Source organism: Pygoscelis adeliae, unplaced genomic scaffold, assembly GCF_000699105.1.
Source record: "Pygoscelis adeliae isolate BGI_AS28 unplaced genomic scaffold, ASM69910v1 Scaffold38, whole genome shotgun sequence".
NCBI lineage: Eukaryota > Metazoa > Chordata > Aves > Sphenisciformes > Spheniscidae > Pygoscelis > Pygoscelis adeliae.
This window is the reverse complement of record NW_008825614.1, coordinates 11,875,287-11,897,764: the sequence shown is the minus strand read 5'-3', so window position 1 is coordinate 11,897,764 and position 22,478 is coordinate 11,875,287. Positions and strand designations below refer to the sequence as shown.

Below are 22,478 nucleotides of genomic sequence, written 5' to 3'. Positions count from 1 at the left end.
TCCCTTTGTTTTTTTCTGACTGATTTTTAGCATAAAATATAACAAAACATTAGAGGATGGCTTCAAGCTCATTACGTTGTTCTTAAATTTCCTGAGTTTTTAACATACTCAACCAAGACCTCGGTGTAACATCATTACTAATGAAATCCAGTAACAGTTTCAGCAAATAACTATGTAAATGCAAGTTTTTCAGTTCTTGTTCTGTTGTATGCCCAATGGCTTGATACAGCACAACTGAATTCAGCTATACACTGCAAAAAAAGTGCAGCAGAATAATCAATCTAGTAAAATGACAGCCGTCCTCAGGGAGGAAAAACAACATCACACTTGAACTAGGTCAGAATTCAGACAAGCAACAGGAATAAGATGAGATTTATGAACTCCCCTTCGTTAACCGATCAATATATTCCGTGACATATACCTACTCAGTTGTGGACCATTTGCAGGTTTTTCATCTTTGAAATATTGCTACCAGTGTCTATAGGGAAGATGATCTAGACTGCTAACAGTTCCTTGGGCTCTTAATTATTATACCGAGGTTTAGTTCACCCAGCATCTCAACCAGAGAATCGACTTTGCATCTTCCTGATCTTGTGTGCCTACATACAAATATATATATGGGACATGGGATATGCATCGCATCTACATACTTGCACCATGCTCTTTGTGCAGTGTGATGTAGGACATTGCCAAATACAATGGCAGAATGGGAAAAATCCCCCAAACAAAACTTCTGGTGTAACCACAACTTTTGGCAGTGCACACCCCTGTGAGAGACTGCACACTTGTTCAATAGACTCTACCTTTCACCTTTGATCACATGGAAGTTTCTGTGGCACAGGTAATTTTTCTTCAGCTTGTACAGAATGCAAGTACCTCTTGCGAAAGACTGCAACCGTGAGCAGGAAAAATTAACCCTTCAGCCGCATCTGCCTGTTCTTTGCCCTTATCCTGCCTCTACTGATGGAGGCTCCTTATGATCGAATGGCCAAACTGCCCCGGTATGTGAGCCCAGTATATGAAATTAAAGTGCTACCCATTTTGGTGTTCCAGAGTATGGTGGGCATTACTTTGCAGCAGTTTGGTGTCTGCTGCAGGACTGGTGTAGGTGCAGCAAGCACAGGGAAGAGAGCTGAGCTGCTTTAGGAAAAGAACATCCCCATTACGAATCAGAGATGTTAATTGTGTGGGAAGTACTAAGTCAAAATCCCTGGGTTTCTATAAAGTATGGATTCCTTTCTAGGTGCAATTCAAAGCCTCAAGTTGAAGTTAAAAATCCATTTCTGGCCTTGGTCCAGAGAAATAAGGAACAGGATTGCTTTCCCTGTGGACCTTTCCAGCTATCATCACTAAATGGGAAGCTTTTGGAGACAGCTCTCACATGGTAAAAAAAGGATGAATAAGACATCAGCCTCTGAATCCTAAATGTTTTTCCCACACACTCCTGAGCCCCTCAGAAATCACGTTAGTTGAGTTTCAGGAGCACCTAGGCAGAATTCAGATGTACTTTTTTTTTTAGCCTAGCACACTATGGTATCACAACTGCTTCTTCTAACAGGGCCTTTTTTTGATGCTCTTATAAATAAATGTAGTGTAAAGCCTAAAGATTTTCCTCAGTTGGTCTCATTAAGGGACTGGAGCTGCTTTAGCACTGTTCTTATGGGCTGTTTGACCCTGACCAAGCTGGTGTTTTATTTAGGAACTGCTTTACTCACTAAACTACATAGTTAAGAGTAGGCATGCTAGTTTCCTAACAGAGGAGACAGATTTCAAGCAAAAGTAAACATTCCTGTTCCAAACAGGCTTTCCTTTTCTTTCTTCTCATTCACTTGGAGAAGTGTTTGGATGACCCAGAGAAAGCCCAGTGAATCTTTTCCAATCACTTTCCTCAAATGTAAACATTGTACTGAAAGCTTCTCCTGCCCTGACTTGTTCTAAACTCAGCAATAAAAAAATCCTGCCCCGCTGAATAACACCAGCAATTCAGACTTCCCTGAGATTTTTTTCTCTCCTCTACCATTTGTGGCCCTTTTTCTCCCCACTGAAGACTGCCAAGATGTTTTTTTTCTTCTGCCCCTCCAACCCTTACTTCTTATTCCCTATTTCTCCAACAAGAGGCATAAGTGTGCTGACCTTGCAACAAATACTAATTTCTCTCAAATATCTGTCATTTGAGTTAAACAGGGGTTAATGAAAGACACACAAATGTGATGTATAATAGCTAAATTCAAAGTGGCAAGAAAAGAAAAAAAGAGAGCTAATCTTGCTGGTTGCTCATTTGCCAAACTTCATTAACAAAGTGCATTAGTACCCCAGTGATGACAAATGTTTCAAGCTGTTTATTCACTAAAAAACAAAGTATCATATCCCAATGAGAAAAAAACAGAAGCAGAAACCAACAACAGCAGTCTATGCCACTGTACTATCTGTCTCATGGACAGAGGGGCAGGCTGGTCTCTCTTTTTTTCCCCTGAAGCTTTATGAACCTGAGGATACCTTCTGGCAATCAAAGTCGTTTGTTTTTTTTTTTAATAAAAATTTTCTGCCAAGTTCCCCCTTCATTTTAAGACCATATTCTCATATTAATGGGAAAAAACTAATTAAGAAAAACCAAACCAAACCATCATTTTGGAAAAGAAAACCCAACTGTCAGTAAAACAGTTGTGATATTCTTGGCCCTCAGTTTGCAAGGAAAGGCTGGGGAACCACCATGGACACAAATTTTTGTCTCCGCAGTCCAGACCCCTGTAGGTGACAATGTATATTTTAACATATATTAGCTAGCGTGTGTTAATTAGCCCATATTAAAAGCATACAATGGAGACATCAGTCATAATATCCTTGCATGTTACTTGGCTGAGTTCAGCCTCATCGGGTGTTACCAATGTAACACGTTAGCAGGAGGATTTTAACACTTATCAGCTGGAAAAAAAATATGTCTTTTCTTTCTTTTATGTTTGACAAGGCGCTGAATGTTTGCTTGAAATTAAGGGTAGTAAGTCAAGGTTAGCCTGGCTAATCACACCTGCGTTATTTTTCTCCTACTACAGACCTACATTCACACATTATACTTAGGTGTAACAGGCTGTGGCAAGAGATACCCCATGCCACAAGCTCTAGCATCAGCCCCTTTCTCTTCTACAGAAATCCTAAATCTGATCCAAACCCAGGGTAGTCAGGGGAAGAATCTGGATAGGAAACTTTAAAACGCTGTCAGTTTGGTGAGCTTTGAACAGGATCCCACGTTTCTGGCAAGTGTGGGATTGGAAGGGATAGGTAAGACAGCAGCAGATTGCAAAGCATACACCAGCCTGTGGCACCGCTATTTTCTTGCAGTGGCCTTGAGGTCAAGCACCAGCTCTCTGCCAGGCTCTGAGCAAAGACCAAAGGCTCCCCCTTCTCCCAGCCCTGGGAAACGGCTCAGAGATGGAGCTCCTTTTGACTGTACCATGTATTTCACCACACCAAAACTGGTGCTGATTGTGCGTTGCTCTGGTAAGGACAAGTCAAGGCTCTGGCTAAAGCACCTCCTGGCTCAGGATGGCCCTTTGAAAACACTGAAATGCCCCAGTACTTGTTTCAGACAGGAACTCTTCTTTGTTTTCAAAGGTGAAAGGGGACTGCTTTATATAAGGCAGATCTCCATTAATATGGGCTTTCACAGGAGAACAAAAGCCAATGATGCAATTTTTCCTGCTTAGAATCTCAATTAGCAACTTGGATTTAGCACAAGTACACAGCTTCAAGAGTAACTGGGAAATGGGAGAAAAGAGTTGATGCAGAAGAAGGAATTTCTGAAAGTGAAAAAACCTTTCTTTAAAGAGAAAGACAATTGTAATACCCTATAATTTAATAGCAAGCCAAAAAGGATGATAAGTTCTTTAAACACTCCATCAAGGAAAATGCAGAACATTGCTAGTACTGTCTGTGTTTGAGCACAAAAAATAGATGTGAAAGCAAGCTGCTACATGACAGAGTCTGGGTCTTCTTTTGCGGGATATAAAGAACCCCCCAATAGATTAATACTAGGACTGTTAAAAGCTATTCAAGAGCACTGGCAAAAAGATTACAATATTTGAACCTTGGGTAGGGAAATCAGTACGTTTCAGTTAGCATTATGGGTACAAGAATCACAGGAATTTCTGAGCTTTAGGATGCAACACAAACTTCCTTCATCATCTCACACAGATCACCAAGTGTCAAAGGAACCAACAAATGCAAGAGGGCAACCAGTTATTAAAACTTGGGATCTCAGCCTCTGTGCCTCAACTTCCCCATTAGGAAAAAAACTCATTGAATTATAGTAAATTTGTACAAATTATACACCTTAAGAACTTAGAGCACAGTTAAAACACAGCGCAAAAATTTGATTACCAGGTAAAACAATACATGCATTTATATAAAGAGGTAGCAGATTTGTAAAACATGTCTTGGTTGTTTTTTTTTTTTTTAAAGTCTTATTACAAACAGAATTTATTTCCATAGTATTTTCTCTCTCATATGAACAAGATTAATGTGCGCTATAAGAACAGACTGGTTAAATTATCTCACCAAGTATGCAGGGAGCTGAACAGATGGCAGCACCACTGAGGTAGCAACAGGAATATCTAGTCCTCGCTTATCCAGATGATCTTTATCATTTCCATAACATTAGAAAATGACTCACCTATAAAATACAATGTTCCGAGGATAAGGCAGAAAATTTACTTTTTTTTTTTCCCCTGGAATGGAAGATTCCGGACTGTCTAGACATCAGCATTATACTGTTAGTAGTTCTAAAAGTAAATCACATACAGAGATACCCCATTTCTGCTAATTTGTGGGCTTTCTTTTTTAAAGACCACTTATTTGCTACAGAACGTTTATTCAGAATGTACGTGAACTACGTGCAGACTGCCAGTAGCTGCCTCGGGTTATTTTGTTTCTTCGTAGGCAGGGTTTTTTTTGGATAAGATTATCTTGAACTGCACATACACCTTTATCTTCCCATAAAGAAGACTGGTTTAGAGCTTGAGTAGTGTGCCCAGCCAAAACATGCATGACAGCATCTATAGGGAGTCAATCCCTTACCCACAGAAGGCAAACCATGGTTGATTTGGGGCACTTTTGAATTTATACAGCCGTATGAAACACACAGGGGAAAGAAATACCTTGGTCATAGCAAGAAACAAAGGTTCCTTCTTCCTGCTTATTTATCCCATCCTGCCATATGTTCCAAAGCAAAGGAGAAAGGTCTTAATTACAGGAGTTACTGGAGTACTTCCTTGCCTACAGAGCAGAGCCTTTTCAGAAAAATAATTGGGTTTATCACTATTTCCATTAACAGCTAGAGCTCACAAATGAGTTAAGTGCAGTCTTGCACACTGAGGCCAAGAAAATTAGCCTAGTTGTACTGAATGGAAGAGAGCAGTGTGGAGTCTGTTTAGGGTTTTTCTGGTTTTTTTTTTCTTTGATTTAACATGCCAGTATGCAAATGGTTAAACAGCAACATTTAGCAATTTTTAGCAGCAATTTGCAAACAATGAGGTACATATATACTAGATACAGTTCAGCTGAGGTCAACAGTGACGCATTAGGGGTTAATTTTGGCCAAGGTCTACAAACATACTACGCAGACAAACAGGTCTTTGATGCCTCTTGATATCTAGGTGAGACCAGTTCCGGAAAAAAAAAAAAGAAACAGGGGGGGGGGAAGGCACAGTACTTCAGGTCTCAGAGACTTGTCCCTCACATAAACAATTGAAAAGAGCAAGTCAAATTAGGCCACAGACTGGAACAGAGCTTCTAAAGTCTGATCTGGCACCAAGTAAGATGCTTCTTGTAGCCAGCTGCCTGTACCTTACAGAAAAAAAGCCTCCCAGGGTAACTCTTGCAGCGTAAGAAAGTTGGAAATGTTCTCTGTGTTGCAGAACTTTATTCCAGTGCAAATCTTGCATTCATTTTTTCACAGTAACTATGAGGTTTAATGTCCTTGAATCAGGGCAAGTGCACAAAGCGAGGGATGGTGACTTTTCTTTGATGGCACAGTGCTGGAGGGTGTAATCACTGCATTCCCTGAATCTTATAAGGGATTTCTTAACTTAGTTGAAGATGCAATACATGCCTGAGTTTGCCTTCAAGCTGTTTTTACACTGAAGATAGTTGAAATGCACGTGTCTGGCCTGAGTAAGGCACAAAATTATTCAAAGTATAAGGCTACAAAATATACTGAAAGTCAATATGCACAGGTAAGAAAGGAATACTGTCCTCCTGGGAGGTGACGCACAGAAAAGATGTTTGCGAACAAAAGAGAAGACATATCTGCAGTTCCTCCTTTACTCAAAAACAACAGCAAGTGAGGTCTGCGAGAGCCACTTCCTGGCTGAAGAAAAAAACCCTGGCGGTATCAGCTCTGAATGTTTTTTTCCTTATTAGCTCTTCTTAAAACACAGACACCAATCCTACTTACCTTATACAGCAGCGGTCTTGGCAAACAAACAAAAGCCTGCCAACCCATCAACCCAGAGACAAGCACACCTGTGCAAGGTCCAGACATAACCCCTTAACGTTCGTTATCTTAATCAGGGAAGATGGTCTATTAGTGCTTTGGTTGTTCTTTCCTATCTTTCATAACTCCACCGCTGTCCGGCATATCCGCTCCCAGAAAAGCCACGCTGGAGCCACAGGAAATCCATCCGTCTCCTCTGGGAGAAAAATCCTCTTCAAATAAGCCCCGAGTGCTATCGCTAGCTGCCAGCCAGCTACCCGGCAGCATGGGAAACCTCCACTAGGACCACATTTATTGCAGTCGGTGCCCTCTGAAAGCCCAGCCATGAGCAAGGGAGCTCAGCATACACCCAGACACATCTCCATCATCGCTTTTAAACCTCCCGGTACAACTACATCTTAAATCTGGCTGGATTTAACAGAAGGAGTAGGATGTAGCTTAGCCTGTGCAACAATAATATGGGCTAAATAATTTGTTTTAAAGGAAGTCTGAGGCCTCTTTTGAAAAAAATGAAGTACATAAATATAGAAAAATGTTCACCTTGGGTAAACTATCTCTGCTATTAAAATAATTTGTCTATTCTTTATCTGCATAACAGAAGTTCTTTAAATAAATGACATTTTTCTTTTTCAGTGAGGCTTTTCATTCTGAGGTATGTGAAAATGCAAGGTACCGGTGCTGCATGGACTTGCTGTTCAGCTGGCCAGTGGCAAGGACAGGGTACCACCACATGCACCAGTGGAAGCTGCAGCACGGGGGGGGGGGGGGGGGGGGGGGGGCGGGGGCAGAGAGAGAGGCTTCATATTACAGGTGCACTTTGCTGAAGGGCCAAATTAGTGCTTTAGTGCTTGTTGTTATTGTCTAAAAGAAAAGTAGTGAAAACTCTAGAAAAATACTAAATAAATAATAAAAAAAAATCAAAAATCTATGTTCTGAAGAACATGAAAGTTGTTCCCAAAACAACTGAAAGCAAAACATCTACTTCATATACAACCTTTCTCAGACGAAATTATTTTTCCCCACCCTTGTTTGAACAATAATAGGCTAGCAAGTCTGTGCAATAAAACCCCACACTATAAGGTGAAAATTACAGCAACAACAAAAAAAATCTGAATCCAACTGGAGAACAGCGCAGCTGAAAACACAGGTTCCATCTGTGTATTTGTGAGATGCAGCAACAATACATCATGTTTAGAAGTTAACCCCAATCATGCTGAAATAATGAAGGTTTCTAATGGATTACAGCTGGGAGCTGGAAAGCAGGAAGCCAGGGGAGGAGAGGGCACATGGCTCCGCACCCCAACAGCCCCTGAGTTATGTGCTTCAGTGGAGGAAGTGACATGTGTTTATTTTACTTTACTGTTGTTTTCACAACCCATTTTACCACACCGTTGAATGACACCATTATAGGGCCTGAGCTCCTTTTCAGTTGCAGCGCTAGCTTTAAAAATAACTTGACCTTCCAGACCTCAGATGGGAACGATGCTTAGAGCTGTCTCCACTACTTCAAGGCACAACTGACGGAAGTTTTCTTATAAAGTCCAGCATAAAAAAACCTATTAAACAAAAAAGCTTAAATACATGTAACAAAAACCAACTGTGTTTTTTAAAGTTTCAGTAATAAGAAAGCTTTGCTATTTCAAACATTGTAAGATGTATGATTCTTATACCAGAATTCTGCTGCAGTGGTGGGCAGGAAAGAAATAGTCAAGGCTAAATTTCCTTAAGTAGCGGCATGTAATAAAGAAGAAACCAGCCTATTTTGGTTTTATTGTCCTGGGCTTGCTTACAACCCCCTGGGGAAAAGGCCAGTGCAACATGATATGAAAAACACAATGATAATCCAGTCTGCATTTGGTTCTTGATGGAAAGAAAGATTCTTTCTCCAATCCACTCTAAGTTATTGCCATGATTTTTAATGAAATGACAACAGGGCTGAAAACAATCTCAAATAAATTTGCTACCTTTGGAAGCAAGGAGCTTTCCAGTTTTAGTCAAAGAACAAAATTTTTGCTGACTATCCTGCCTTTAAATAGATGATCATGGCTCTTTCTGCCTCAAGGCACAGTTACAGAGGCTGCAGCACTGGCTATTCCGACTGGGCAAAGAATCAATATCTCTGGTATTTCTGAGTTCAGCCAAGAACAAAAATGTAGACTGTGTTAGGGGAACTTCAGAGTTTCGGTTTACAACATGCATTTACTGGGCCTGAAAGGTAAATATGGTTCCCCAAAGTAAATGGGTATAAAAGAATGATTAATCTATGTAGATGTTGCTGAAGCTGAGCTGGTAGTTGGTCTGCCTTGCCTTTCCAATTGCTGCAGTGTGAAGCCAGGTAATAATATTCATTGAATTCCTGCAAACCAGTCCTCAGCTCACCCAGGCAATTCACAGCCTGAATTCAGCACGAGGCAGGTGGTGTAGCTGCCCTGTGTTAGAGCTAACCATACAAGAAGAGTTTATTACTATTGATAACATGCTAAAAGGAGGAGGATTTCCTAAACAGAAACACCAGCAGGGTTGTAAGCTTCTTATTTTAAGTTTCCAGACCCACATAGGTTGTTTTTTTTCCTTCCCAATGCTCTAAAACTTTTTCACTTTTTAAACCTCAGAACATGCACTGTCATTATTTCTTTCCCTTGAAGATGTTAATGCAATTTCAAGTGGACTAACAACGTAATAGGTTTTTTAAAATCTATTAGCAATTTAAGGTTCAATTTCATTTATAGCCTATAGAATGACTTATTTTAAAACAGAGTTATGACTCTGGTGTATAACTCCATCTCGTAACAAATTTGGTGAAAAGAAATTATGTAGTCAGGTTAGGAGGAAGAGTCATTCATAACTTTTAGAGGGCAAGAAAAGTGGTAATGGAAAATTCATAACTGGCTTTTTAAAAGCATTTGCAAAGGATAAAAACATAAAACAATGCAAAAATCTATACATGAAAGCTGTCGAGGGACTGACTTCAAATCGTCATTGACATTTATAGAGCATGGGCAAACCAAGCTGTATAAAAAACAGCTGTACCTCCTAGCCTCCAAAACAAAAACATTCTGATGATGTCTCAAAGATCTGCAATAAAATGAATGTCAAAAACACACTAATCACAAAAATCTACATCTATAGCTATTTCTTACCAGCTTAACAACTTACTGCACAGTAAAATGCTCGTGAGAATTGCTGCCAAAACAAGGTGAGCACCAGTTCTACAAAGTGCCGATGAACATGTCTGAAAGTATCATGAATAAGCCTATCCATAGGGTTTCTTGAACACCTTTTATGCTTCTGCTTCAAAACACGCTTAGATGTCTTTGTGAATTGGAAGTTCTTTTCTGACATCTTGCAAAGGGATCTGCAGATTCAGTCCTTCTTCCTCATTGCATTTGAAGTCTGGGACAACAAACGGAGGCCATCCTTTTTCTCTCAGATTTTTGGAGCAAACCAAGGCAGAATCAGTTTGTGGAAACTTTTTGCTGACTTGTATAGGCCAAAACATTCAATTTCTCTAATCAATATATTCCCAGTTACGTGACAACCAACCCCTGCCTATACCTATTGGTTAGATTTTTTTACTTTTTCTTCCCTGTTTTTCTTATCTGTCTTGAGCTCTCTGCATGCCTCATTTGAGAGGGGCAGATAGTCACTGCACGTGAAACACCGCTTGTGAGAAGCTCTATGGGAAAGAATCACTTTCCTTTCTCCACATCGGCCAGAATTTTGCCATTGCAATCAAGCACAGTTACTAAGCACAGAACCAGAAACTGGTCTCTTCTCACTGCTGTTGTGTTGCCACTTCCATTGGGAAAATGAGACGGGAGGGAATATGAGTAACAAATGTAAACTACCCTGTATCATTAGCCAAAATGCACAGTATTGCATTTGCAAACAGTATTGCCTTTGCATCCCATTTTCGTAACTAGATATGCAGGACTGATGGGAAATGGTCCATTTTTAACCCATCTCACTCTGAAGCTGACACTGTAATGCCACAGCGATTCTTCACATATAGTTCACAGTCAGCATCGGAACAGACATCCTGACCGTTTCACTGAAGAGAAAAATCACATATCTATGATGATGCCTTCAAGGCACATTTGGCTGAAAGGGCCAACGTCCTGTGCTTCGGAAGGAGAGGAAAGGCTACGCAGGCAGAATGAACGAGCAGTGAAGACAAAAATTGCATTCGTATCTAGTCCTACCTATTTGATGGGTTTTTTGGAACAATAACGTCACAGGAGCAGACAAGCTCTGATTATGTATGAGCATCTGCACGTACACATCTAAAACATTTGCCAGCAAAAGTGCATTTCTCTCAATCCTGAAGCTTAAAAGTGGATTTGACCATCACAATGAAAGGGTGATAACACTGTCTGACCTCTGCCTGACTCGCTGCCCTCCTCCTGGATGCTGACTGGCACTGACTGTTGAGAAAAACTAAAAATAACCAGCCTGTCTCATGTATTGTAATAAGGGCAAAGGGAGAAAAAGAGGTGGCATATTTGAGTTTCTCGCTGTTCACCCTCCTGTCATCTTCCTCTCATATTTTACCCCTTGAGAACAGAGTTTGTTGCAGAAAGCACAATTCGTACGGGTGATGGGAGCCAAGAACTTATTAATGATTTCATACCAGTGCCAAACTGGTAACAAGTTTGGGGTTTTGAGGCAGAAGAGGGAATTGAATGGGAGAGCCTACTCCACAGAGGACCATACTTAGGATGGCATCACATTGCCACACAGAGAAGACTTCCGTTTTCTAAGGTGTAGGCTGAATGAATCCAAATGAGAGGATGCCATCACAGAGAGCACAAAAGTATAAACCCCAAATATGCTTTCTTTTCTCATATTTTTAAGGGTTTCATAGGTTTTGCTTCTGTGTGATGTCTTTCTTTCGGTCGGGGTTTTTTGCCAAGGAAATTTTTACTAGTTGCTAACTATCCAAAGGCATGTATAAGATGAGTCATGGTTTGTCTCACTCTGATTGCACCTAACAAATCAGCCACTTCTGGGTTCAGGTCACCAGCAATGCTCTGTGCCCTGGTATCTAAGACATTTCTCTAGGAAAAGGTAAATCCCATTTCCCAAAAGTACCTGGTAAATCCCAGGAGAAACCCTTACAAATAAATCAGTATTGATTAAAGGACAAGAAAAAATACACTGAAGAGAAATCTGTTTTTTCAACAAATAAGAACAGATGTGGAAGCTCAAGTACCTTGGCTGGTCATTATTGTCCATGTGTGATCAGCATGCGTGAGTTTCTCTCAAGGTCCAAGTACTAATCACAGCACCAGAAGAGACCATTAGGTTTTTCAGTTTTGTTTGGCGGATCTCATCTCTGAATCAATAACTCTTCAGTGCCATCAGTTCTGCACTGCTTAATCATGAGCAATGTCAAAAGTTTAGGAGGAAGCAGGTTAGGAAAACAGGCAGTGATACATCCATATGTAGAGAAAGGGAGAAAGTCAACAACAGAAGGTAAGTTAGGCAGAGCTATAATGGACACGAGGACTCCCAGGAGAAGAGAAATACAACTGCACCGCTTGTGTACTGACTACTGGGAATACATCAAGAGTACCGTCCTGTAACCCCAATGAGTTCTGAAGGCATAAAACATTCAACAATTGCCAGGCACATTCTAACACTGAATGACTGGGAAGAACAGCATCAGGCTCTCAGAGAAGCTTTAACTCTTTTTTTTTTTTTTTCTCCTCCTTTTTTAAATTGGGAACTGCTCAGGATATTTAAAAAAAAACTCAAAGGGAATTAATTGGAACAGGGACAACAAACTTACTTTCATTCTTTGTTTAATATTCTTTATCAGTGGCACATGTCACTGAAACTTATGCTCTATTTGCTTATGCACTCAGGCAGTGAAGACTTTCAGCAAAAATTTCTTCTTCTCCTTATTATATCTTTATTTTATCAGGAACAGTGCTTAAGCTTTTGGACTTGAGCTTCAAGAAGTCTGGCACCCAGGGTATTCTTCCCTTCCCACTTAATCCCAGGCACATGAATCATGTCCCAGGGTACAAGCCAGCACAGCCCCTGGGCTCTTGCTCCTGAGAGTCCAGATCACATTGCAAGGATTCTTTAAAAATTGGCAACGCAGCTAATCCCAGCATTGTCAAAAACCATCTTACTCCACACCACTTGAATAGACAAAAGCCCAAGTTATTCTTAACCAGCAAATTAATGCTGAAAAGAGTGAGTCAGCACAAGCAGTTCTTATGAGGGCTTCCTCATCTAGAAACAAAAACAAGTCAGCAAAGTTATGCGTTTTTAAAAAAGTAGAAGCCACAAAAAACTAACATTTTCTCAGTTCAGAGAGGTGCTAGTCCAATACCCTGCCTCTGGCAGTGGCCGCTCACAGGTGGGCAACACCCAAGAAACAGGGACGTTACGTGATGATGCTTTCCCTTGTGTCCCCTCCCAGCCCCCTGTATCAGGGGGTTGAGGAACTTTCTGAGCTGAGTGCTGGGTCTGGATCTTCAAGTATAAGCAGCACTGATGGCCCCATCCTCCATGAAATCTGTCTCACTCCTCTTTAAACCCAGGTATACCTCTGGCCTCCACAGCTGTCCTCTCAGCACGTTCTCACAGAATACCTTGTACAGGGGGGTATGTAAAGGGCTTTGAAACGCTACCTTGGCACAAATAAGGGGTCATTATTTCACAGATCTTACATAAGAACGAGCACTGCCAGATCCCGATTTGATTAATTACTGCCTAGAGATTACGGAGCGCAGCTGAAAGTACATCCTCTTTCATTTTTTATTTGAGGCCCTGCAAAGGACTCTTTCTGAAAGAAGGAGCTGGGAATTTGAGTGTTTATAATAAGGCAGTCTGTATTTATGCAACAGACCCTTGGTTATGCTCCATTATCCCGCCTGGCCTTTTTTTGACCTCCCTACTGTCCATTGTTTGACTCTGTTATTCACAGCAGATCTAAATGCCTGAACCTTGCCAAAGAAAATGGTGTCATGCATGTGTCGGATCACAAGTTTGCATCCTAAGTCATTGTTCCAGGCTCATTAACAGGAAACACAACCAGCCAAAGCTGCTTTTGGTAGCTTGCAGGTATATTCGAGGGTGAGAACAGCAGAACAAGGAGCTGAAGATTACCCTGAGAAAACAGTGGCACAACAAAATTTATTTATCCTGCACTGTTGACCTTCCTATTCTATTACAGTTGGTGCTTATGAGGAGTGTGAGCTTGGAAACACAGTCATTTTATGAGCAATTATAGGACTATAGCAATTTAGGATTATAAACCATATTTCAGGAAATAAAAGGGTGAATCTTACCACGGCCACCTTTGGTTTCACCTGCAGGAGCGAGTGGTTTGTTGGCCAATGCGTGGAACAAGAACCACAAGAAAGCATTTGGTGGTAATTAAGTAGCAGATGAAGTTGAATGGCAGATTTATAATTAAACCTTTATCTGTTAATAAGGGCACTCAGAAACAGTCTACACAGGACAGGTCCTGCTGCCTATATTCAATGCTCTTTCTTTGACAGATAGACAGTATCAGGCTACTTTCACAACATGAGAAGAGATTTGGTAGGATTACAATTCACAGCTGGCTTTATTTTTCTGTCTCCAAGACATAGAGAAAGCCATTTTGTTTATTTTCAGAAGTAAAGTTCTGTAAACATGGAAAGTAAATGCACAGGGCAGAGAAAAGCATTTAACAAGCATCAGCATCTAACGGTACAAAATAATGCCCTCACAAAATCGCTGTAATAACTATGTGAAAATTAGTAGAAAAGTTTTGTCAGCAAACACCCATTGATGACAACCTCCACAGTTTTGTACCTTCCAGACTGCGTCGTGCCGCAAAGCCAGGCTTTACACTTCATTGTGGTCCGCTGCTATTTTTTCCCATCGCAGCCGGTGGCGGTAACAGTCACCAAACCCATCTGCACACTACCTTTATTGCCTGTTAAGAGAAACACTGCAGTGGACCTCTTTTACAGAGATTACGCTTTGGTCCACATCAGCCTGAAGGGAGCAGATGTAGGCACTTGTACAAGGAATAGTGGGACTGATATGAACACAGTATGAATGGAAACGTGTGTGTAAGTGTCAGAAAGAAAAAACGGAACAAGGGTTAAAGGCATGGCTGGCAGTGATAGTGAATCCAACGATGGCCCGCGGGTGGCCTTCACTTACAAACATGCACTGCTGATTTCCCAGGGATTGTGTCAAGAGGACAGGAATTCAGAGCAAGAACAGGCTCACTCTCCACCCTGCTCAGACTAAAGCCCCCAGAGATCCTGCAGCTCTCTCCAGTCTAGGTAGAGTACAGGCAAGTAAGTGCCTTCACAGGAAAAGCATTAACACCTGTCTGCTTACAGAAACCGTTAACATGTTTTTAAAGAGGTCCAGATAAGACACAAGTGTACACTGGAGTTTGATTTGAAGCAGGTCAGCAACATCTAATAAAATTTCCCATGTTTCAGAACATTATGCTATTATACAATAATTAGGATCAAGGTGATCTGAAAACTTTTTCTGAAAGCAGAAGGAAACACCACATTTTTAAGCAAACTTTTCCACCTCTCAAGACAAAAAAATCATTAGCACTGTCAGCAAAGGAGGGAGAAAGATTTATGAGGGTGACTAGGCACCAGTAAGCTGGAAAATCTCCCTTCAGCAGGCTTTTCTAAAAACAGGAGGGAGAAAAGAAAAACACCTCCCAGTGGGCAAAGTAACAAATTTGTATTCTAAGCCTAATTTAGAGCCAGTTCTAGCCAGTTGAAGGAAACTTTCAAAACTAAGGAATGTAAACATAGCCATTTAGAGCGACTATGCTAATACTACCCTAAATTGTGATGAGAGCGCTCTCCTGACAGGGGGAACAGTTCTGCCATCTCTCTATCACTCCTCTGCTGCACTTTGTTTCTCAGGCAGCTCTGACCCCCACAGTCATCTCTGTGGGCTGCTCTGGCATCACGTTCCTACAGCTTCTTTTCAAAAAACAGTGCTTGCATGAAGGTACATTAAGATGAAGACACCATTAGCAATGGCCACACTGAATACTTCGCTGTATTTCCTTACTTGTTCTCCCTCTAGAAATGAAGCCATTGTTGCAAGTACCAGCATAATGTTAGTAAGAAGATAAGTATAATGCAGGCTTTATGTAATCAGTGCAAATGTCAAAAGAAACTTCTATTCTTCAGTAGATTGAGTGGGGTAAGTCTGTCAATGCAGTCACTGGGAAGCACAGGGCAGCATCATGAGGGAGGAGGCAAGATCATGGAAGGATGCTGCATGCGTTGTCACAGTCAACACTGCAGTCACTTAAATCACTTCACTGTCTAGGATAATCGTCAAAGCACAATCACAGGTTCCCTATTCTGTGCATGAAGAAAATTAGACAACTACGAGGGAAAGCAAGCTAATAGCACTGAAGAGAGTTCACTACTCTCTAAGAGAGCTTTGTTACTATGGCCAGGCTGCTAGAAGGTGCTTCCCGCAGTACACGGTTCGTAGCAGTGATTCCTCTCTCAGACTTATCTTTTCCATCTGTCTTCAACACAGAGTTGGAGAAAGTTACCTCACTTGGTAACCTGGAGCTACCTCCCTCCAAGAGCTCAGCAGTCAAACCACTAGCCACGGACCTGGGAGACCCAGGCTGAAGACCACACTCTCTCTGAGGGATGGAGACAGCCTTTGCTGAGGGCTGTCACCTCTCAGAGGAGAGACTGGGGTTCTGGTCTCTGCCCCAATTAATATTTAAGTATTTCTTATTAAACATTAATTGAAATAGGGACTAGAACTAGTTCCCTATTCCCAGCTGAGTGGCTTAGCCTTTAGGCTACAGTCATTCTCATGAGCGAGCTCGCTCTTGCTCTCCCTGACCCACAAAATACTAACTATCCCCCAACAAAGTGGAACAGCTTCATCTGAAGGAATGAAGAGCCTGCCAACTGACTGCTAGGGCACTTTCTTCAGAGGGAGAAGCGGATTCATAATCCCTCAGGCAGAGAAGAAATTGGAGCCCCAAACCTTGCCACAATCACAGAACCAGAGAGTGGAAGGACATCACTAGGTGATGAGGTCAGCTAGGGAAACATTTGCTTGGAGGACCCCAGTAGCACCTACAGCAGCGCTCAATATCCAGCAACAGTGTAGTAATAGACCTCAGGCCAAGCCAGAGGTGTTCCTGAACGTGTCTGGAAACAGACCATTAGATGGGCAGAAAATTTTACAGGTGAAAACTTAGGCACCTAATAACTGCAGGAGCCTCCAGAAATAGATGACAAATGAATGTGTTAAGGATCTCAGTTTTGGACCTAACTACATCCTACATTAAATAGGAAGCATTATGTACCCAAATCCTGTTATAGTCTAACCCTAGAGCAACAAAACAGGAACCTGAAATTGGTGTGGGTATTAGCTAGATATGTGTTCACATTTAAAGTTTTTAGGTTTTTTTCTCATTTTTGACAATTCAGAATAAAGCCTGAAATTCAGAATAAAGCCATCAGACTCAGAAAGTATAATTTCTAAATAGGAAATAGCCAATTAGGAAATTTTTGAAGGTATATTTAGTATAAAAATACCGATTCTTAATTTTTTTTTAGATAAAAGTCAACTTGAACACAATGCCTGTAAATTTTTTCCATTTCTCATGTATTTTCAGAATGCAGATGTGGCCACTTAGCATGAGGTTACATTTCTGAAATGGCCATAGCTAACAGTAAAATTCATAATTATTCACCCAGCACAAGTGCTCACGCTTTGCATCATACATAGGTTCCCCTCAAAGAGAGTCCAAGCTGTCACACCCGTATGTTTCCTCATTAGCATCACGTACAAGATCTTTCTACAGCTGAAGTGAATAGAAGTTTAGCTATTGATTTCAAGGGCAGAGGGGCTGCACAATTTCATCCTAGATTTTTTTTTCACCTAGTTTCAGCACATAATGCCTCACCAATTCATATATTTCTCCCCACCCAGTTTTCCAGTGCCCTCATCCCTACTTTTGCCCTCCGGAAGCCCAGGTGTGTGCTATTGCCATGGCTCATTAACATTGCTATCACATAAGCTTCCCTGTTCATCTGTTATCTCCTGGACTGCAGGTGCCCAGGTGCCGATTTCTTTCTGCAAGCCTAGCAGCTGCTGCAGTGACATTTAGTAGCACAGACTATGAGTTTTAACCCTCTGCTTCCCAACTTTCTTATGTTATTCCTCCTTCTTTTCACTAGTCTTGTTGGGAAGAAAGAGCTGACCCGTACCTGCCAGCCTCTTTCAGGCACAAAAGCATTCATCTACCCACCTTGTACAACTCCTAATCCTAGTCAAAACTCAAACCATACCATCATCTTTCATTGTCATTTTCTACAGTTTCACCTGCTTCCCCTCTTTGCTTCATGTTTTTTCCCCTCAGATGCCACCTCTTTTGAGTCAGATGCCCAGCTCCAAGGCATCCAGCCTCCGCATGAAGGAGGAGTATGATCTCAGCACAAGAACTTTCTGCCCCAGCTCCTGAGCTGGATCATTTCTGCTTACATAACCACCTCTGTCAGTTATCAACTTCTCAGAGTAGTGATTTCATCTTCTCTATCCATCTATAAAGTGTTTATGGTTACCACAAGGACAGATTTTTCAATGGCGCAAATGGAAGAGCCAGTCATTCATCTCCCGACCATAAGTAAACACAGTGTTTTTAAATAGGAAAAAAACAAACACTGGAGAATTCAAAAATGATAAAAGATTGCATTTTTAAAAGATTTTTCTTTAATATTTATTATAAAGTCAGGCGGTTAGAAAAGGTTAAATGAGCTAATAACATTACTGATCCCTCTACACAGAGAGGCCACCTACCATAAACTATGTGATTCATAACATATATGAAATCTGGTTTCTGCTAAAAAATGATCTCTCTGGCCCCACTTCTAAAATCAGCGTATTTTCTGGTTCAGATTACAGCAGTTTTAAGAATTTCCAAACAACGTTCTACGTCCCCTGTCTGAGGTCTTGGTGGGAGAAAAGAATGAAAAGGGCTACCTGCTTTCCAAAATCTGTATTTTATTTAGTTAGATGATAGTTAATAATATTCCTACCCAGAACTCGAGGGATTTTTATTACATCAAAAATAATGCTGCTGGTGTTTTATTCTTTTGATCATTTTAAACATGATTCTAGAAAGCTGTCTGCGCACAGAGATTCCTGGTTCATCCTTCACCAGCAGGGTGAAACAAATGCTCAAGTTCTTCAAAAATATGTCTTTTTCTAATGATGAGCATTGAAATCAGTTTGTTTGCTTTCCCAGACTGAGATGCATAATCTCCAGGGACCTGAGCCTGATACATTCCCTTTTATAGCAAGAGGGATCCAGGTCAAGCTGCCCTGCAGACATCAGCTGTGACTATACAGCAGATACTTGCAAAAAGGCATGAATTTTTAAACTCCTGGACTATGGAATTCCCAAGATTCCTAAAAGCCATCAGCATTCATGCGAGTGTATTCTGATGGTTCACAAAATGCTCATACACATTCATATGACTATGCATTTCTGTGCAAATACAGAAAGCAGAACCTATTTGGAAGGGAACTCCCACAACAGACTAGAGAATGGAGGAGCACCGACTGTGTTATTTAGGGGTGTGGTACCAATAACGTGGGTCACTTTTTGAAAACCTAGCAATCAGTCTTCAGTATCATAAGGGACTGAGTGCACAGATAAAGTACCATAAATTTCTGTCATCTATGCAAAAATGCTATTTCCAGAACCACAAAGCAGTTTTTCAATCCTTTTATATTAAGTCTGAAGGTGAAAGGAGTGATTTTTTTTTGTTTTGTTTTAGCTTATAAGATGTCTTAGTAATGTTTAAAAAACAACTATAAAGCCTATTCTCTTGGGGGGGTGAAGCAGGGAGGGGAAGAGACAGGATGCAGCCAAGTAACTTACATCTAGAATCTATCTTTGCATCACTCAGTACAGCTACTCACATAAAGACCATCCTTTTTTCTTCCATTTTTTTCTCTAACTAGAGTTTCAAATATACTGGTTAAAGAGACAAATTACCTTCTCATTGTAGCAATCTACCTGCGGCAGCTTCTAGTGACTGTCTTCACCCCAAAAGGTACCAGACATTTCATTTAAAAAATGTCCTTTTTTTGCCTTAGTGGTTGTCAAGATTTGGAGTAAGCTAAGTCTGCCTTTTCCTATCAGCAGTACCCAGAACCAAGCAGACAAAATTCATAAACACTTACAGTAGAAGGGCATCTCATTTCTGCAGGCAATTGGACATCGGAGCCTTAGGATTTGTATGTTTGGACCAAGGTATACTGAGCTGGGTACAAGGGTGAGACTCCTTTGAGCACAAGGTGAAATACCAGTGTAATTCAGTGGGACAAGATCCCTAAGAACCTGAGGTAGGTGTCAATCACCCTCTATCTGTTATTATATTTAAGTAATTAATCATAATAGTGTCTGGTGTAAGCTTGGTAATGAACTGACTGCACTAATCCCGTTTATGTTTAAATACATTGATTGCAGTTCCATGAAATAAAAGTTCAACATAGTCAAGGACTTTATACTCAGGGTCCAACATCATCCTAATAACAAAGAGTTTATCCGCCTTATTTTTATTCAAGTAAATTCTTTTCTTGCACTTTAATTAACTACTAGGGCTTAGTTTCTATTTAGCATTAGAACAGGAAATAATTGCAGCTGGTCTCACACTAGGGGTTACTATTATCTCCATAGAAATGAGGACAATCAATATTCTAGGGAGGATAGGTACTGAAACTGTCTCCTGAATAACTTACAGATCAATAATCATGATAGAAAATGGAAGGGAGATTTGCCTCTGAAGAAATCCCAAGGAGACCCCAGAGGAAGGAATCGAGTACAAAGACAAACATGTATCCTCTAGCTTGGTTGTTCATCTGTGACTGAACCCCAGGTCTAGGATTCTGCTTGCCTGCGATCTTTAACCAAATGGTTAGGTAGGTGTGTCAGCAGCTGGTTGCCTGCTACCAGAGGGGCTTTTAGGATACGATTTTAGGATGAGTAGATATAAACTTGATTTTCTTTTTTTTGTTGTTGTTGCCAACCGTCGCAACAGCAATTACAATCACATATTTTATTTGGATCTTGTGAATAAATAGCATACGTTTACTTCTTACTGAAACCTGACTTGTATTATGTGCAAGTCCAGTACAACCATTAAATAAGAATGTTCAATGGGAGTAAAAGGCCCAGTCCCAGGGAGACCCTGTCCCAGGGGTTTCTGTAGGTTAAGAGGATGCCATTCCACTCAGCTACAGAAAACATGATAATCTTTGTTAATTTGTTAAATTCACATGAAAGAAGCATTTTCCGGAATCACCTAGGAAAGATCTCTTCCAGCAGCTGGACAGTGGGGAGACCCCCTAAATCCAAGCATTCCTGGGGAAAGCAGGAAAGATGTGGCGTTACTTCCAAGTGCTGCCTTCCCCTGCATGTAGTTGCTCTGCTTAGAAAACCAAATCTGCAGAGGTTTGTAAGAGAAACAGTCAGACCGCTATGAATGAGGTATGAATGTGTGTGTGAAAACACTAGAAGAAACGGCAGAAGGATAAAAGTGTGCACTGAAGGCACCTCGATGAACAGGCCATCAAGATCACAGCAGACTCATGTGCAGCTTCTCAGACACCCAAGGGAGGAGACTAGAGGGCAACGAACAGATCTGCAGTGCTGCAGCGACTCACAGGAGTGGGACAGCCAAAGAGGCAAACGATTTCAACAAATGTCAACTCCTTACGGGCACAAAAGGCACATCCAACACCAGCACATAGTCACAAATCTATGAGGAACCCAGGACATGTGATGAAGACTTGATACTCAGTATCCCTTATCCTCCATTTCACCACAATTAGTGGCTGGCCAGAGTGGTGGGACACACACACCTTAGGGAGCGTATGAGAACGTCAGCAAGAACCAGTTTGCTTGTAAAGCTGAAGGAAACAGAACCACCTTCCTCTCGTGTATGCTCTTGCGTTGAGCTTTGCTACATGGATTGTACAAACTAACCATCAATACGGAAAGAATAAATTAGTAAAATTAGATCAGTTCTCCACTAATTGGGATGAGGAAGCAATAGTAAGTAAAAAAACCTTCTGTCTAAACTTCCAGATATCAAGGGAAAAAGTCAAATTATTAAATATTACTAATTTCTCCACTGAAATTAATCAATAACCACTGTGTCCCATGTAGCCAATAACTACATTTGGCTTCCTTACTGTTGCCCATTTTCTAAACATGATCATGCATTTTAATTTTGCTCTACAGCAGAAGAAATCTGGTGAAAGCTTTATCTAATCCTAGTCAATCCAGAATACCTGAGAAATGATGTGAAAGTTGAGAAAGAGAGGAGTTGCACGAATATCAGAAGTATGCAGAAAATGTGTTTATGTAAAATTCACTTATATGTAGGTGTTATAAAATACAATGCAAAATACTATGAGTACTTGGGAAATTATAGCTTCCTGAATTGGGTTTTATTATATTTGTAGGGTTTTGTTGTTGTTGTTTAAAAAAAAAAAAGTTACATTTTTTTCCTTTCCAAATCACAGCCCTCTCAGGCCAGCTGGTTTCTGGCATTATCACAGACTGGTAGGTGAGCATTTTTATTTCTTGTAGTATTTTCATGACTCAGAGCCATGCCACCCATGATACTCCAAGAAAATTCAGCCCCTCGCTCCCTGCACACCCCCATTTACCTCTTTCAAGTCTTGGACAATAGCAGTGAGTCTCTCATTCTCTGCCTGAACGTTGGTGACCACTGCCCTGCTCTGCTTCAGCTCGTTCTGCATCTCCAAAATCTTCCCGAGGTAATAAGCTTCTTTTGATGCAGACTCCTGGAGGAGAGTCTCTTCGCGTGTCTCACCATCTTCAGCCACTTTGCGGTGAATCGAGAAGGACTGTCCAAATGCCTGCAAGAGGAAAACAGTGCTCAGTAAAGCTACCGAAGCCCTAGAAAAATTATCAACAGTA

General features: G+C 41.0%; 1 protein-coding gene across 1 annotated transcript in view; it reads right to left on the bottom strand.

The window, feature by feature from the left end:
• BICD1 (bicaudal D homolog 1 (Drosophila)) overlaps positions 1 to 22,478 on the bottom strand; it is a gene marked incomplete at its 5' end in the record, with an annotated part of 91,322 nt that overhangs the window by 63,825 nt on the left and 5,019 nt on the right. The window contains 1 exon segment of the mRNA XM_009332913.1: positions 22,205 to 22,417. Coding sequence (XP_009331188.1) covers positions 22,205 to 22,417 — 213 coding nt within the window.